The sequence below is a fragment of the Rosa chinensis genome, chromosome 5 (genome assembly GCF_002994745.2).
Source record: "Rosa chinensis cultivar Old Blush chromosome 5, RchiOBHm-V2, whole genome shotgun sequence".
Lineage (NCBI taxonomy): Eukaryota > Viridiplantae > Streptophyta > Magnoliopsida > Rosales > Rosaceae > Rosa > Rosa chinensis.
Window position 1 is genome coordinate 36585409 of NC_037092.1, and position 18827 is coordinate 36604235.

Here is an 18827-nt window from a genome sequence, read left to right on the forward strand (position 1 = left end):
AATGTTATCTATATATATGGCACGTTTACTTACTTGGAATGGAAAATAATCATGAATAGGAGATAACTGGAATGGGAGAAGAAAGGAATTGGTATTGATTCCGGAAGAGTTGATTCCTAAACCCATCTCCCCCCTTCGTAATCAAATTCTCGAGTATTCAGGAATCGATTCCTTATAAGGAGGTGGGACCTACACTCATTCCGATTCCTTCATGTGTTAGTAAATGCGGGAATACTTTTACCCGGAATCATTCCGATTCCTTTATGTGTTAATAAACGCAGGAATAAATTTACCCCGTAATCATTCCCTCTATTTTCATTCCCATTCCAAGTAAGTAAACGTACCAATAGAGTTACATAATTACAGACATTTTGGATGGAATGATAAATTATAGCAATAAAACTACCTAATTTAATTATAGCAAAAGCTCCCGCTTGCTCTTCAGTGCAATGAAAGTGAACTTGTTTTCCCCATTCCTGATTGTATTCATTACTGGTGGCTTCAGTTTTCCTGCCACAATTTCAATACAATTGAAACACAACTAATATCAGAAGGTAAAACAACTTTTTTGGAGAATAAAAATCTTTAATGATTATAGAACTAAGAGAGATGCCAAAGATAAATTTTGTTTAAGGAAAATATGATTTGCAGAGAGATTGATGAGAGAATTGTGTGTGTTCTATTATTGATAATAGGATCCCTTTATATAGGGATTTACAAAGTACATAATCTTGTCATACAAGGAAATAGAATCAGAATATAATTAGGAAATCTAGAACCTTCTCTCCTATTACAACTCTAGAACTAAACCCTATTTTGAAGAGGCACACTCAATGTCGATATCCTTCAACACTCCCCCTTGTGCCGCTCAAACTTGGTGATGACGTTTTGATCGTTGCCTCGTTAAAAACCTTGCCAGGTAACAAAAATCCTATGGGACAAAAATAACCCTGGTCGAAAGACAAAAAGAGCATAACACATCTTCACTCTTCGAGATCGATCATGTACAAACATCATTCCTCCCCCTAATGTCGACATCTCCCCCTGATTACTACAATCATGGGAGTTCGGAAAAATTTCTCAATCCGAGGCTCTTCACATGTTTCTCGAAGGTGGATTTAGGTAACTACTTAGTGAATAAGTCCACTACATTATCCTCTGATCAGATTTGATTCACTTCAATCTTTAGAAGTGATTAATGTTGTTGCTGATTGTAAAAGAACTTAGGTGATATATGCTTGGTGTTGTTGCCCTTGATGAAACCTAATTTCATTTGCTCAATTCATAAATACATGTAGGTTCATCTGTGGTAGACTTCAAACCACAAGCTCCTCAAATGTGTCTAATTACAGACCTTAGCCATATGCATTCATGCACGACTTTATGTAGAGCAATAATCTCTGTATGATTTGAGGAAGTAGCAACAAGGATCTACTTTGTAGACCTCCAAGATATCGCGGTGCTTTCTATGGTAAAGACATAACCGGTCTGGGAACGACATTTGTGAGGGTCAGAGAGATACCCTACATCAGCAAAATCCATCAAAATATCATCAACGTTTTGATGTAAGGGAGGAGGATGGGTGGCCGGCAGTTTTTGCCGATCACAGCGTCTTGGATGGTGCCACTTGGGCTAATGAGATCCGTTCTCATTCTTCCGTCATTCTTTTCTCTCTATAGGGATAGAATAAGCCCATATCTATCGTACATTTTAAGTAATGAAATATTGTCTTTATACCAGTCCAATGGCATTGCGTTGGCGCAGAGCTACATCTAGCCAACAAGTTCATAACAAATGAGGTGTCCGGTCTTGTATTGTGTTAAGTACAATAATGAGTCTATTGCAATTAACACGTCTTCGTCATCATCCCTAGGATGAAACGTATTCCTCTTAGGGTCAAGACTACGGACGACCATGGGAGTGCATCTTTGACTTTATTAAAATGCAAAGCATTTATTGACACGGTATACAAGTTCTAAATCTAGACAAAACTGTGTTCTCCCAAGGTCCTTCATCTCAAACTATGATTTCAGGTGTTCAGCGGTTTGCCTTAACTCTCAAGGGTTCCAATTATATTTATCAACATAAACCGTGACAATTGCAAATCCAGAACTTGTCATGAAAATGCAGGGGCATAGTTTATCATATCCCTTCCCAATCAAGTAGTCACTTTAGTGAGCGTTTCACCCTAATTGTAAAAGCGCTCCATAGTCAAGATCCACTTGATTTGGGTAAATGAAGTACACAAGACCCTTCATTATATTCTGTATCTAGATCCCCATAGAGATATGTGGTGACCACATTCGTAAACTGCATGTTCAGTTATTCGGAAACTACCAAACTGACAAGGTAATGGAGTGCAATGTCTTCTCATAGTCGATTCCAGTGCGTTTTGTGAGAAGCCTTGCGCCATAAGGCGAGATTATCATCTCTTTTTCTCATCACGCTATCTAACGAAAACCTATTAATGTCAACAGGATTTATGTTAGGAGGTGTTGGCATCTCAGGCCCGAAATCCTTCCTCTTCGTTAGTGAATCCAATTCAACCTGTATCGCATCTTTCCATTTAGTCTAATTTTCTCTACGTTGGCATTCTTCAACGGAGTAAGGTTCGATGTCATTGGTCTCAATAATTCCACGTCTTCATGTACACTTGTGTAATTCGTAGAGATCTCTATATTATGAGGAATTGGTTCTAACATTAAGGCGTCCCCCAACGATGTCTCTTGGACATAACCACAATCCAGAATATTCTCATGAGACGGATTTTGAGTATCAATGATCAATGGATCAAGTTGTGCCAAACTCGCTCTCTTCCGAGGGTGAGAATCTATCGAACATATGAGTCTCCTACGCTCTCTAGTGGAACCCATGGCCTATGACGCCATTATGCCACTCTTGTGGCGTCACCATACCACCATCCATGGTAGTGGTGCCGTACCCATCTCCTCTGGGTGGCACCATATCCTCTTGTGGGGACATTAATCCTTGCAAACATGTTTGCAGCAGGTATATGTGATCTCGTCACTTTTAGGGGATCAAGATGAGACATAGTGGGGATAGACCACGACAATTCCTGTCGTTCCTGTTGAACATTGATGTTCTAATCTCCCCTAACGACGGGAAGACTGTCTCATCAAAGTGACAATTCACAAATCCAGCGAAAAAGAGATCGCCTGTCAAGGGTTCTACATAGCGGACTTATAGTTGGAGACTTATGTTCAACACAAATATATATATATATATATATATATATATATATATGCATTCGTTGCAATGACTCATGTTGATGCGCTGTGGCGGCGCAATTGGCACATAAACCGCACACTCAAATATGCATAAGTACATGATATTAGACTCGAACCCAGTCACTAGCTGTAACGCAAATAAAAGTTGAGTGGCTGCTATGAGTCATAAACGAATTAGCATAGCTGCATGCGATATTGCATAACCCAAGCGGAAATATTGGTGCACGTACATTACCATAGTCCGGGCTACCATCATAGTCTTTTAATGGTGGCTTTTCCATGAGACCAATTGGGTGTGTACATGAGAATATGATACTTGATATCAATACCCAATGATATGCAATAGTCATCGAAAATTTTCGATGTAAAATCTCTAGCATTATCAAGTCAAATTAACTGAATGGGATAATCTGGGTAGTAAGCCCGTAGCCATATGTTCTGGGCTAGGAGTTCATCATAAGCAGCATTACGAGTGGATGATAGCGCGACACGTGACCAGCGTGTCAGCACATTAACCAACACCATAAAACATCTAAGTAGTCCTTAAGTTGGTTGAATTGATCCACAAAATCCCCTTGGATTCTATGTAAGAATGAAATTATTTTTTTAGTGTTCTTTGCATAGGATGGTTTTGATCCTAAAAATACAGGCTTTACAGAAAGAAAGATTGGCCTTATAATTAACCAATGAAGGTTTTGGTTGAGCCACAATGTCACAATTTACTTTGAGAAGTAGAGAGATGAGCCAAGTCTCCATACATGGCGTCAAAGCCATGATTTTTCCGCAAGGGGATCACGGCGCAGGCGTTGGCCGGCCGGTGGTGCATGGCGGCGGCACCCCAAGGCATGGCGGCAGTGCAATGCTCTCTTTGAATCGACTTTTGATTATCACTTTTCTTCGTTCTGAAAAAAGAAGTCTGTGTGAAGTCTTTAGTATCACGGATCATCATATCATGACCTGGGTGTCCCAAACGGTCGTGCAAAAGCCTATATGTGTCAGAATCCCATAAGTAATCTCTAATACTCGTTTATGTCCGTAGTCATTAGAGGTGATGCAAAAGCACTCTTGTCCATTCTCACAATGTGTTTCCACATGCAAACCATTGGCTTTTATATCTTTTGAATAAAGTTCGAATTGAGGTATGTCCAAGACATTAAGTAAAAGAATCGACACTTTATTAATAGCCAATGATTACATCAAAGTTTCTTAACCAAAGTCTAATCCAAAATAAAAATCAAACTTAGACAAATCGTAGTCACTGAATCCGTTTGGTAACTCCAATCAAATATGACCAGGGAAGTAGAGAGATATGTCGGTGGAGCGAGGCTCTCTTAAGTATCATTAATCTCAATCACTTTCCTAGACATCATACTTCATTGGATGCGCCACTTGAGAAAGAGTTAATACAAAATTGTCATTTATTGATTAAGGCATAATTGCCATTACATAATTCTTGGAAAAATAAAAGACTATTCGAAATAAAAATCTGCGGAATTTTGTCTTCATCGCCATATTTAAAGTCTTTTTGAACTTGATGTCTTGATCACCATGATGCAGCTACCTTCTTAGGTACATTGCAAATTCGGGTCCATTGATCAGACATTCTATATCAGAAATAGACACCATAAAGAGGATTCTCCCTTAATTGAGGCGCATTGGCGCAATTTGCATGGTCCCTAGGACCAGTGGCGTTGGAAAGTGATGACCATGGCCAACATTGGCTCCATGGTTTCCGACCCTTCTTCCCTCAAAATCACAGCTCCTAAAGTCGCGTGATTGTCGCCTTGGCGATTACCTTCTCGAGCATTTCGATCGTATGGATCATGACATCGATGGCGACTTTCTCTAGCTATGGGACGATGCTCTTGATGGCCATCTTGAGGCCTATCAATTTCTCTGTTCATAGCTTCAATAAGCTGTTGAAAACTTGTGATTTGTCTTGCATTTACATGAGTCCGGAATAATTTTGAGGACCTCATAGCATAGACAGGGAAGGTATTGAGGGTTTTCTCAATCAATTGGTCTTCTCTGATTGTCTTTCCACAGAGACGCATCATTCATCTGATGCGAAGAGTTTCCAAATAAAATTGCATGACCGTGTCAAATTCAGAGAAGCGAAGATCATTCCATTCTGCTTCTATATTCAGAAGGATAGAGTCACGAACATTGCCATAACGTTCACGAAGCGCTTGCCAAAGCTTTATGGTGCTATCCTCATTTATGAACTCAAACTGGAGGTCACTATCCATGTGACGTTTCATAAGGGCAAGTGCCCTGGAATTATCTTTCTCAGTTTGAGGATCTGGAGTTGTTTCTATAGGACAAAGCTCTTGGATTGTATGCAATAAATCTCGGGCAGTAAGATGGATCTCAATATCAATGGCCCAGTCTAAATACCCTTTGCATGCATAATCCAATGAAACAAAATCGAGTTTGTTCGTGTTTGACATCCTGAAAAAGGGTGAAACAATAACGAATTAGTTTCGGAGCTAAACTTCCGCGAAAACTAAAATAATAAGATTTCCGAGCTATGCTACCAAGAAATCAATTTCCAAGAATATTTGGATTAGACTGAAACAATGATGTTTAATATGGTCACAATGCTTGCGGACGCTTTTAGTCCGAATATTATGAACACTCTTAGTTCATTGATTACGAACGCTCTTAGTTCGTTTAGCGTGAATCCCCACAATTTCGCTTATTAAATAATCGAACTCATGTTCGTATATCGAAAATCCTGCAGCAAATAAAGAAATTTAAAAGACAAGAAAGCAGGAACTTTAATCTTTAAAACTTACTTGTTGAAATTCGGAGCAGATTCGCTTCTAAATAGCTCCCATTTCAAATGGTGTATAGGTCTCAAAACGACTCCCATGGGGCTAAAATTTGGAGGTCAGATAGAAGAGATAGAGATAAACAACTTTAATGAAGGAAGTATTTTTATATGAGGTCCTGATCAAGACTATTCTGGGTGTGCAAACAGGCTGATCTGCACAGGAATGAACATGCTGCTGTGCTGCAGGGACAGCAAGCGTGCAACGATACTGCAGGGGCAGTAGGCAGCACATGGGTGCTCAAGGGCTACAGGGGTAGCGTACGGTATGGCCAGCTAGGGCTAGGAGCCTGTGGCAGTTGGTATTGGCCGAAACAGGAAAAATTGGGCAAAAAGTCGTTTCTGCTGGTTTTTCTGCAGGAGGACCAGTTGGTTTGATGGCCCGTTCAGGGGCTTTTGGACCTATTCTTGGTGTTCCGCTTCTGGTTCCTGAATCCTAGGACAGAGACGGTGCTTCTGACAAAATTTTGTGGCAATTGGGTGTCCGGAAGGTGGTGAATCGGTGGAGAGATCGTAGTGGATGGTTTGTGGCTTCCGGCGACCGGTTCAGTAAGTTTCTGGCCGGTTTTGGTTGTGTTACCACCGGTTCCAGACTCCTTGGGTCGGGGGCTACTAGTTGGGAGGCGGAGGCAACTAGGGTTTGAGGGTTTTGACTTGTTTTGGGGTTTTGGTTATTTGTTACAAGGTTAGGGCTCGTGCTGATAACGTGTTTAAGGAAAATATGATTTGCAGAGAGATTGATGAGAGAATTGTGTGTGTTCTATTATTGATAATAGGAGCCCTTTATATAGGGATTTACAAAGTACATAATCTTGTCATACAAAGAAATAGAATCCGAATATAATTAGGAAATCTAGAACCTTATCTCCTATAGTCCTATTACAACTCTAGAACTAAACCCTAGTTTGAAGAGGCACACTCAATGTCGATATCCGTCAACAAATTTTTATATGTATATCAACAAAAAAATAGAAGAACTTTGGAGTTTGCTGTGATCAGGGACTAAATTTTCTGAGATTTCAAAGCATATCCTTAACAAATCCTTGCTTCTGAAGAGGTGTTGGGAGGTAGTTGAGAGAGGGTCACCTTCTGCTTTGTTATTGCATGAAAGATTCCTCACAGATGGGCTTCAATGCTTCACTTCCTACAAAAAGTCGTCCATTTGGCTCGGTCTCAAGAAACTATGGCCCTCACTAATTGCAAACCTACAATGGGTAGTTGGGGATGGTAAAGTGGTGCGGTTATGGAAGGATAATTGGCTAGGTTATCTGCCTTTAGAGTCTACCAATTGTGACCCATTGTTTCACCCTTTTCTTAATGACAAAGTGTGTGATTTTATTGAAAATAGAGAGTGGAAAATTCCATGGAGTTTTCAGAGGTCTTTCCCTGAGGTGGCTAACGACATTTCGGTTTTGCCAATCCCATCTGAAGAGTGCAGTGATACACCGGTATGGGCTACTAAAAGTTCAGGTACTCTCACCACCAAGGCAGCTTATGATTTTTTCTATGCAGCAGCCTAGGCCAGCTTGGGCAAAAAAAATTTGGCACCCTGCTATTTAGCCCCGTAAGAGTTTAGTAGCCTGGAGAATTTTGCTGGGAAAGATTCCAACTGATGTGCAAATGCAGCGACGAGGCAGGGCCCTTTGCTCTCGGTGCCACTTATGCACGGCGGCAACAGAATCGCTGCATCACCTTTTTGTGAACTGTTCAGCAGCTGCTGGAATATGGGATTGGATCTTCCCACTATTCAGGCTTCACTTCAATCCAGCCTATGAGACCAGTGAGTTTTTTCATGAGAATTTAATTTCTAACTTCTCTGTCTCCACTAAGCTGCTATGGTTCTTATCAGTTTGCAATATTTTTTGGTGTGTCTGGACTGAGAGAAATAGTCTCAAGCATGATGGGGGGGTTTTTGAGCCCTACAGGTTTAAACAAAAGGTGATTCTTTCAATTGGTGAATCTGCTAGATTAATCTTTAGCTCATCCTCTGTTCCACAATCTGTTCCAATTTTTGGGTTTTTAGGTTTGTCTCAACTGCAGCCTATGGCTCCAAAAGTTATCCAGGTAATGTGGTACCCACCTCCTCCTCTTTGGGTTAAAGTAAATACAGATGGATCATACCATGATCAGCTTCAGGCAGGGTGTGGAGGTGTTTTTAGGGGTAGTGAGGCCTCTTTTTTAGGTGCTTTTACTAAAAAGGTAATTGTCCCTTGTGCTCTTGACGCAGAGTTGATTGCTGTAATTGAGGCAATTCGCATGGCTTGTTTAAAAGGGTGGGTGAATTTGTGGGTGGAGGTGGATTCTTTGATATTGCTCAGTTTTATTAATGATCCTCTTAAGGTACCTTGGCGTCTGCGAACACAATGGAGGAACTGTTTGCATTTGTCTAGATAGTTGATTATTCATTTTTCACACATATACAAGGAGGGGAATTCAGTGGCTGATAAGCTTGCTAATTATGGTGCCTCGCATGGTGATTTTGTCTGGTGGGAGATGGTGCCTCATTTCCTGCATTCGGCTCTGGGTGGTGATTTGTCTGGTCGCCCATCATATAGATTTGCTTAATCTAGTCGACTTATGGTTTTCCTTCATGAGTTCTCAGCTTGTATTCTTTGTTCTGTTACTGTTCTTTTTGGTTATAGGGAATGGTTTTGGTCTAGTCCCCCATTCCCTTTCTTTGTTTTTCTTTTTATTTTAATAAACGGATCCGGGCATGGGGCTGAGCCTCCCAGCTTGGCTGGGTTCCAAACCCTTTAAAAATAAAAAAAATAAAAAAGCATATATTTTGTAATTTTCATATATTCAAAGGAAAATATATGCTTTTCACTCAATGTTTAATTAAATAAAGGATAAATTTCAGTTTAGTACCCTGTGATTTGGGGGTAACATCATGTCAGTCCCTGCTATTTCAATTTGATCAGCAACATCCCTGTGCTTTCAATTTCAATCAGCCGTGCCCAAATTTTACTGTTCCGTCCAATTTGAATGTTAACTTTGACTAGATTGACAAAGTAAAATTTGGACGGAACAGTAAAATTTGGGCACGGCTAATTGAAATTGAAAGCACAGGGGTGTTGCTGATCAAATTGAAAGAGCATGAACTGACATGATGTTACTCCCAAACCACAGGGTACTAAACTGAAATTAATCCTTAAATAAACACCAATTCCCTTCCTGGTCCTACATTGGCCGGCTTGGCTTCAAATGTGCATCACAACTCCAATAAGGCATAAACCAGCGAAAGTTCCTACTTCTAAGAATTAGGCTACCAGATTTAAGTTTTTAACTTCTCTTCACTAAAGCAAGCTTTAAGATCCCGAACTTCTTCCATTTCCAAGAAACTCCCCGACTCAGATGACTCAAATGTACCATCACCATATTAGTGACACAAGAATGTACAATTAATGAAGTTTATAACCATAGAAAACACTGTATTATAGCACACGATATACAAAAAACGAACAAAAAGTTGACTTTTCAAACTGGTCTATCTTTGCATCTTGACAATAATTATTGATAAAGCATTTTAAAGCAAAGATGGCTGGCTTTGAAGTTTGTATTTGATGACAAACATTAACTATAAACCAAATGGAAAGGAAAAATACTAAGCTTAAGATTATAAACAGAAAACTATTTATTGTTATATTTATCACAGTATGTAGGAGCCACATATGTATAGAAGAAACTCTCATCTTGTCTTTCCTTACAAGCATATCACACTTGTACAGAAATCAATATTCGAAAAAGTGAAGAAAAAATGTACGAATCCATGAACAGGAGTCATGATAGTAATAGATTATATTTGTATGATAGAGCTAGAGATACCTGGTACAATCTAACTTTCTTTAACAAAGCCTCAGAGCATATTCCTTTCATTTTGTGCCACCTTCCATACAATCACCAAATATCTGCTCCAGTTCCACTGAAAACTACCGCATATTAATGAAAAGTCTCACATCTCCTAATGCAGTCTGTAACAGAAAATAGATGATCAAGGTCTTGATATAATGTAGAAGATGTTATCATGTCTAAGCACATAGGACAGGCTAGAAGATTTAAATAAAAAAGTCCCCAGAATCAATGATTTCATTGCCCCATTTGTACCAGGGCTTGAAAAGAAGACAACAGACATATAAATCAGAAAACAGAGGATACTGTCATTTTAAGTGTTACTTGGGATTTTGTACAACACAATTTTTATCTTTTCAATCCACGATTTTGTAAAGCACCTACAGAGACAATATTATTTGTACAACAGAAAGCACACTTTATCACAATGTGTAATAATTTAGAAATGAATGATTAAAAATCGTCTAGTAAATTAATACTCTGTCTATGAGTGAAAACAAGTGTTATTTTGCTAGAAAGGTTCTATAGATTTTGGAAGTCTTTCATTTTGTGTTTAATCAGAGATCTAGGCAGCAGCATCTCCAATGTCAGATCTGGATCCGCACCCCTTTAGGGGAGGTTACTCTGTGTATATGCCTCGCACTTCGAGAGAGGCATACTACTAGTACTCAGTGGTTCAACAATGATAACTCATGCTAGTTTGGGAGGAAAAGCCTCTACTAGAAAGACTTAGATCATTGACATATCACAACACTTAGCACAATTATTGTCTCTGAAGCAAGACACTTCAGGAAACTCTCATTGTTCATAAAAAGCACCAAACACAAAATTCTAGTAAAGACCTAGCTGCAGATGTCCTCTCTAACATATGTTCAAAAATTTTAGTGAACCACAAACCTCCAGGATGGAAGCTCATCGGGAAACAGAACAACTAAATATAAAAGTGCAGAAAATAAAGGTTAACTCTGGCATCACATGTAGTGGATTCTCATAGTATATATTTGATGATGTTTATGACCAAACTGGTCAGGTAGTATGTAATGAACGTTGGATGATTAAAATTAAAAAAAAAAAATTGCCTCAACATAAAACTCCCATAAATAATAAAATATATGATGATCTGACTTGAAGAATCAATATTCATTGAAAAAAATGAAACAAATCTTTTCCCAACTCTAACTAAAATTGGAGTTAAGGTTAAGCAGATTATTCTGCTAACAGATAAGAATGGGAATAAGCATATATCCATGTAAAAAAGGCATAAATGTCTGGGTCTTGACATTATACTAAGAGATATTGCTATTTGTCTACAAACTGGACAGGAAATGCGACTTACCTCATTGTATATGAAGTTTCAGTAACAGAGGATACTGACATGCGTCCTGCAGTAAGAAATGAAGCTGCACCTGCATTTGTAGGAGATTAAAAACCTACCATGACTTCAGAAAGACTAATTTACAATAAGATACACAAATAAAAAAAAGCCAGTAATGGTCTAATAAAGAACTGTGCATGCATTCTTTGCTCTAAAACATCTAAAGCTCCAGCATCCCATTTTGTAAGGCAAGAGAACGTCTAAAGATTAAAAATAGAGGTTAACCTGGCATTCCATGTAGATTACTGGAGCACTTACTTAATAATTGTAATGGCTAAAATAGAGATTTTTTTTGTTCTGGAGCACTTACCATAGCTTTACCCCTAAAATAGAGAGTGAAATATGAATTATTGGTTGAGCATTTGTGATCCCTAGTTTAGATTTTCAGTTCTTAAATGTCACATAGGATTTGTAAAACTCATTGTGTGATTTGTGTCAACAAGTGAAAAACATATAGTACATTATACAACCTGTAATAACATAGGACAGATCTACATCGATATTCAACTAGTTCAGAGATGGAGCTATTACTCTCATTTTGTCTGTTGATGGAGCTATTACTCTCATTTTGTCTGTTGATGGAGCTATTACTCTCATTTTGTCTGTTGATAGAACAGATCCTCAGGAATATTAAAAATCAGTTGATGGAGCTATTACTCTCATTTTGTCTGTTTATCGGTCAAGGAAGTCTTTAACCATATATCAAACTCATAAACTAAGATAAAAAAAACAAAACAAAACAAAAAAAACAAAAAAGCAAAATTATAGAATATGAAAGCGATGTAGAAATTTACATAAAAATCTAAGAATTGATCAGAAAGCATCATTCACTGAAATCAGTTGTGAGTTTGCTTTGAAAAAAAAAAAAGATTACCAGAGATGTTCCGCATAAACTGGACTGAGTTCTAATATTTGAGCATTTCTCATGTCCTTTGGATCTGTAGGTCTGAAATATGAAACACCATAGTTAGAAAACAGTTGCAAATAAGAAATACATACATAGAACATGGAAATAAAGGTTTTGACCAATTTCTCTTTCAATTTTTGATGTACCTGGATTCCTAAAAGATGCAGGCTGTGAGCCTTAGGGTTTGTAGTCTCCAATCTCTATGTACGGAATGTGACTTATTTTGGCCCAGTATCGTGGTATATCTGGTTGATATCTCTTTCTAAGCAGAGGACAGTCATCATAGATGTAAAGTTGTGTGAGTGAAGAGGGCAGGTCCTCTGGAATGGATGCAAGCTTTGGGCAATCATCAATTCTAAGAGATTCAAGAGAGGTGAGGACCTGAAGGCCCTGGCTGGATATTCGTCTCAGATTCGGGAAGAATCCAATGGTAAGTTTAATGAGAGATGTAGGAAGCAGCATTTCCTCTGGTGGAAAGGAAACCAAGTCTTGATCAACACCTTGGATGCATAACTCTGTAAGAGAGGTGAGTCTGTGCAAGTGCAAGCCCCAGTCTGTGAGTGGCTTACAATTTCTGGGATTCAAAAGGATAAGTGATGTTAGGTTGGGGGGAAAACCCTCCTCTAGAATGGACGCCAAACCTTCACAGCTTCCAATCACCAGCTCCTGGAGAGAGTTGAGGTTGATCATGCCTTTGGGGAAGGCTTTCCATCTTTGACAATCAGAGATAACAAGGAATGTCAGGTTGGAGGGCCTTGTTGGCAACCCTCCTCTTGGGAAGGAAACAAGACTTCCACAGACAAAAACAATTAACCTACGAAGATTAGCAAGAAGACATAGGCCCTCCGGTAAGAATTTCAGATTTGCACAACGCCCAATATGAAGTTCTTCGAGGCAAGTGTCATCATAGAAGCCTTCAGATATTGTCTCCAGTTGTTCACAATCCCTTATGTAAAGGTGTTTAAGTGCCTTTGGTAATCCACCTCTGGATGATAAGGAGATAAGAGATGGACAGTTAGATATGCTCAAGTACTCAAGAGAAGATGAAGCAGAGGAGCAACCCTCCACCTGCTCCTCCTCTACCAAATATTTCAAACACTGGCAATGTTTAATCTCTATTGTTCTTAGACTCGGGGGTATTTTGTATCTTGCAAAGCACGTCAGAGAACCGCACCTTTCAATCTCTATATCTTTAAGAGAAGCTGGCAAACATGACTCTGGAATGGAAACTAGACTTGGGCATCTATATATGTGAAGCATTTGAAGTGAAGTCAGGCAATGCAATTGAAGAAGGTGGGAGTTTCTTTCAATGAACAAACTTCGAAGAGATATCAGGTGTTGCAGCAATCTACCTTCATTCTGCCATTCAGATGAAAGTTCATCACCATTGGCTATCATCAATTGTTCCACCTTTGTTAATCCGGTCATGAATCCTCCAGTTTGAAATCTCAGCACTGAAAAATCTGAAAGATAAATAGACTTCAGTAACTCAAAGTGGTGCACACTTTTATACACCACCCCTTTGCAATCGCGCACGTTTAATTCACAGAGCTGTTTGTAGTTGGCAATTGAAACCACCAGTTCATTACATTCATGAATCTCAAGCTTTGTTAACAAATCAAGCTTGTGAGGTAACTCACCCTTTAATTTGGGACATCTTTTCACTGAAAGTATTTTCAAGGAAGGGAAAACTTCAAGTCCTTGATATCCTTGGCAAGGAAACCACTCATTCCAGTTTTGCATATCCTCAAACACAAGGGTCTCCAATAATGGAAAAGACAAGCTACCCTCTCCACAAAACTCTAGGCCAACTTTTTCCACCCCAGACATATTTCTAATACAAAGTATTTGGAGAGAAGGCAATCGTCCAAGTGGTGGCAAGAATCGACAATTGTTACAATTCTCTAACCTCACATGCATCACATAAGAGAATAAAGGATCTCCAATCCATGCTGAAAATTGCAAACCTCCATAACCCTTGATGATGACCTCTTTCATCTTTTTATGAGGTTTTAACATGTCAAGCACGATCGATTCATTTTCTCCTTTATCATTCCATTCCAGCTGCAATGCATCAATCCCTTCCTTGCAAATTAAGTCACTCCTCCTTGCATCCTCAACATCATTGACATTTTCCAATCTTGAGAGGCACAATGTCCCTCGAAGAAGAGACAGGGGCCCTATCTCTCTTACCCTTGAGTCACTACCTTTGCCCACCACGAAATTCGGCAACGTTTGCAGATTGCTCAGTTGACTTAGCTGTGGGGGCATTCCTTCCAATGAAGGCACATTTAAATTGTTGAGATGGCGTAGATTTGATAAATATCGCATCTTTGTAGGCAGTGTCTTCAGTCTAGAACAACTTTCTAATATTAATGTCTGTAAGTTGCAAAGGGTGCTTGTTGATTCAGGCAATCTCATTATTAATGTATGAGAAACATCAAGGTACCGTAGATGCTTCAAGTTACCAATTGAATTCGGCAACTCAGTTATTTGATAGCCATTCAAAGAGAGTACCCGTAAGTATTCCAATCTTGGCAGTAAATCAAGAGTAACCTTACAAGTCACATGGTTACAAAAGTCTTCTGACAATGGTAGAAAAGTACGCAAACGTCTGGCTTCAGAGAATGCCTCAAATTTGTTAACCCCATCATACTGACCGGGAATGTATGACGAATGACGTGTCTTTCGAGAACATCTACCATCTTTATCCTCCAACCTGAGACAAATTTCTCCCGCAGCCCACCGAGCCAGATCACCAACAAGGTGATGCATAACATATAATGAACTGTTTCTGCTTGATTTTTGAAATAATGACCTAGATAATAGCTGTCCAAAATAGTGACCACCCAAGTCTTCTAATGTTTCATGTTCTTCTTGTTGTTGAAGTAAACCCTCTGCCATCCAAAGAAGTGTCAATTGCTTCTCCCCAAATTCATAGTCGTTTGGGAGTATTGAGCAATATGCAAAGCACCTTTTCAAATATGAAGGAAGATAGTGATAGCTCAATTTCAACACTTGGTGAATGTGACTCTTATTTGATAGACTCCATAATCTATTGTTCAATATTTTTTTCCACTCATCTATGTCTTCACAACCTAAAAGACCACCGAGAGTCCTTGCAGCCAAGGGCAATCCGCCACATTTTATAACAATACTCTCTCGAAAAAATTCAAAACCTTGTGGTCTCCCACTGTTGACATTCATGAATGCATGCTGCTGAAAGACTTCCCAACAATCATCATCTGACATATACTTCAAACAGTGGATCTCAATGGGTCTCGTCATTCTTGCAACTTTTTCATCACGAGTCGTTACAATTATCTTACTTCCTGGTGCTCCGACATGAAAGGGAGACTGTAGGGTTGTCCATTGATCATGGTCGCAGGTATTCCAAACATCATCCAAAACAATTAGAAACTTTTTACTTGCTAACTCCTTGCTCAAGTTATCTTGAACTTTATTGAATTCCTTGAAGTCACAATACACAGACGTGACCGATTCAAGAATGGCTTTTGTTACTCTAACAAGGTCAAAATCATCAGACACTGATACCCATACCTTAAGATCGAACTGTTCCAGGGCAATATTGTTGTCCTTGAATACTGATTTAGCAAGTGTAGTCTTCCCAACTCCAGGCATGCCAACAATTGCAACTACATGGAAATTGACAGTACTAGGTTCATCTCTTGACAACAAAGCCACAATCTTCCTTTTGTCTTCATACCTTCCAACCACAGGTCCATCAAGCAAGCATGAGCTTGTTCGCCTTTGGGATGCCGCACTAGATCCAGCTCCGCTATTATTCAAACCGAGCATGTTTTTTCGTTGAGATATTTCTTGCAATCGTTCAGAAATCTTTTCCATTTCAGAGTTCATATTGAAGTTGCATTTAACTTTAAGAAAGAGGCCTCGTACCTTGCTTGTGCCAGCCAGATTTTGCTCCTTGGCCTTGAATCGTAACATGTCAGTGGAAAACCTGTCCAAGATGTCCTCCACATCATAAGCCAAGTCTTTGAGATCATCCAGCCACTCTTTCACTGACATGCTTATGAGTTGCTTCTCCTCGGCGTCATACAACACTGCTCGAATTGCAGACAGTGTTTCACTCCATTTTTCAAGCTTCCCGCCAATGCCCTTCTGCCGTGCAAATTTGAGGAACTCACGAGAGGCTAACCTGTCGAATAGCACCTGAAGGAACGCAGCAAGAAAGACCTCTCCCACTGCCATAGTTAGTTTCAGGAAGGAAGCAATCAAAGTTGTGATTTGTGAGAGTGACAAAGAAGATGACAGAGGAACAAGCAATGCAATCAAAACTAGTATAGAGTTGTTTTCTGAAAGCATTGAAGATTCAAGAATTAGTTGTTGCCTAAAGTCAAACCAATCTAATTAAGTGATTTGAACAAGACTAATACCTATACACAGTGGTCTAAAAGTCTCTCTTGGATGGCCGCCTAGGTCCCGCTTGGATTAGTCTCGTCTTGATGACGTTTAGATTGACCCGGTTTAGATTTTTCTTTAACTTTTGTTTTTTTTTAATAAAGGGCTGGTGCGGCTGCCCCCAAGTTTTAATTAATGAAACTGTCGAATTCAAGAGGGAGACATTGAGCCTAAACTCCTGATTACCATAACCCTCCTAAACACATGCCCTCCCAAAATAAGACCGGGTTTTAAGAATATTTTTTTAAGGATAAATGATAAGAAAAACACTCCACATTAGATAATTAAATGATAAATTAGGTGAAAGTTATCTAAGATCTAATGATAAATTGAGTCTGTTAAATTAGTCCACCTAATATCAAATTTGATTCCAATGATACCCTTAAAGTCAAATACACAATTGTATTCATCAAAACCTAAATTTCTTTTTCTATGCAATTTGATCATGGATGATTCAACCAACCCACCACCATCTTCGATGATCAGATCGCCGCTACAGCCATGAAGCTCCACAACCCCTTCAAAGACCTTGATGCTCAAACTAAGAAGCTCTACTACCTCCCAACTTCGCACGATGTTGAACAAATATCAGAGGCCGACAACGACCTGAGCTCGATAATCTTACCTTCCCTTTCCTTCTTCAGTTCTTCATATCCATTCCTTACCTCCAATCTAAAAACCGAATCCATGCCCAAGTTTTTTTCTTTGGGTTCGATCATAGAATCCATGCTTAAGCACTTGCCTTGTTTCATTCGTTCAATGAAAGCTCTGGTTTCTTTAATGAAGTTGACACCTGAAAAGTGATATGGTCAGTACTGTGACATGAACCAATAAATTGTGACATGAACAGTGAATTCATATTATGTAACTTGAGAGAGAGAGAGAGAGAGAGAGAGAGAGAGAGAGAGAGAGAGAGAGAGAATAAAATAAAATAAAAAAAGAGAAAAATAAAAGAAAAAAAGGAAGTGACAGGTATAATAGTCATTTTAGACCTGTTGTGTGAGAATTAGAGAGAATAAGGACTAAACTAAAATTTAAAAAGTGAGGGACTGAAGAGGTATTTTAATCAAGGGGGTTTTGTCCATTTACCCCATTTCTAGGGATTTTTTTCCTACTTACCCCATTAATTTTTTTAATTCCCTCTTACCCAATACACTCTAAGGGAGTCTACCTTAATACCCCATTAAGATTTTTTTTGTGTTTTTAATTTTTTTTTAATACAATTTTACCCCTCACTCCTTTGTTACTTAGAGAGAGAGAGAGAAAATGGAAGAGAGAGAAACCATAGGAGACTTCGCCGGAGCCCGTCACCGGTCGCTGGAATCCGGCCAACTTTAGCAGGAAGCCGGTCACCGGTTGCCGCCCACCGGAATTTGCTGAAAATCTCACCGGAAAGTTTTTTTGCCCCCAATAGACATCTATTACCCCCTAATAAAGGGGCAATAGACGTCTATTGCCCCCTAATAGAAGTCTATTGGCCCCCAATAAACGACTATCAGCCATGTATTGCCCCCCAATAGACGACTATCAGCTATGTATTGCCCCCCAGTAGACGTCTATTGCCCCCCCAATAGACATTTAGATTACCGAAATGGTAATTAATCTTCCTAAAACTACACAAATAAAACTTTGATTAAAGAAAAAAAACGAGGAGATTACATCAATTCAAAACATCTATTGCCCCCCCCAGTAGCCCTTTATTGCTCTCTAATAGAACTGTTTTTTCTTCCCTTTTTCTTTCAAATAAAAAAAAGAAGCAACATCTTTCAAATAAAGACAAATATCATTGCAAAGCTACTCCAAATCATCGTCATTCTCATCCAAGTTAACATCTTTCAAAAAAGACAAATATCATTGAACTCACATGGCTGGGAAGAATATGTTTGCCACTCGGAAGATCTAGCAACAAGGTTGCAAAGCTGTATACTACACTTTCTTGTGTGACCCTACTAGCCAACCAAAGATACAGCCACACAATATATCATAATTGCATCATACTGGAATTCATAATGAAGAGATGAACTCTGCAAGGATAATTTCTATGCATGTCAGCAACCAATAGAATTCAAATTCATGTACACTCAAAACGTCTTGAAACAAATTTCGATTATCCAACATCCAATTCATTGAAGCTGTCTTCAAATACCCATTTGGGAGAATGCTGGAGTTTCGCAT

At 39.1% G+C, this 18827-nt stretch overlaps 1 protein-coding gene across 5 annotated transcripts; it reads right to left on the reverse strand.

Moving 5' to 3' along the window:
• Positions 1-313: 313 nt before the first annotated feature.
• Positions 314-16606, reverse strand: LOC112202589 (putative disease resistance protein At3g14460). Of its 5 annotated transcripts, none has more exons than XM_040505555.1 (5): positions 12359-16566; positions 12180-12251; positions 11267-11336; positions 9907-10052; positions 314-510 (listed from the first exon to the last, which is right to left on the reverse strand). In XM_040505555.1, exon 1 carries the CDS (start codon positions 16554-16556, stop codon positions 12390-12392), a length of 4167 nt encoding a protein of 1388 aa, XP_040361489.1. In that variant the 5' UTR covers positions 16557-16566; the 3' UTR covers positions 314-510; positions 9907-10052; positions 11267-11336; positions 12180-12251; positions 12359-12389. The 5 variants fall into 5 exon arrangements, with proteins under 5 accessions (XP_040361489.1, XP_040361488.1, XP_024199356.1 ...); XM_040505554.1 differs by lacking the exon at positions 314-510 and adding an exon at positions 5552-5699; XM_024343588.2 differs by lacking the exon at positions 314-510 and adding an exon at positions 16594-16606 and having other exon boundaries at positions 9742-10052; positions 12359-16528.
• Positions 16607-18827: the final 2221 nt, after the last annotated feature.

Coding starts and splice junctions, on each gene's coding strand:
- LOC112202589 (XM_040505555.1), bottom strand. CDS start 16,556: ATGCTTTCAGAAAACAACTCTATACTAGTTTTGATTGCATTGCTTGTT.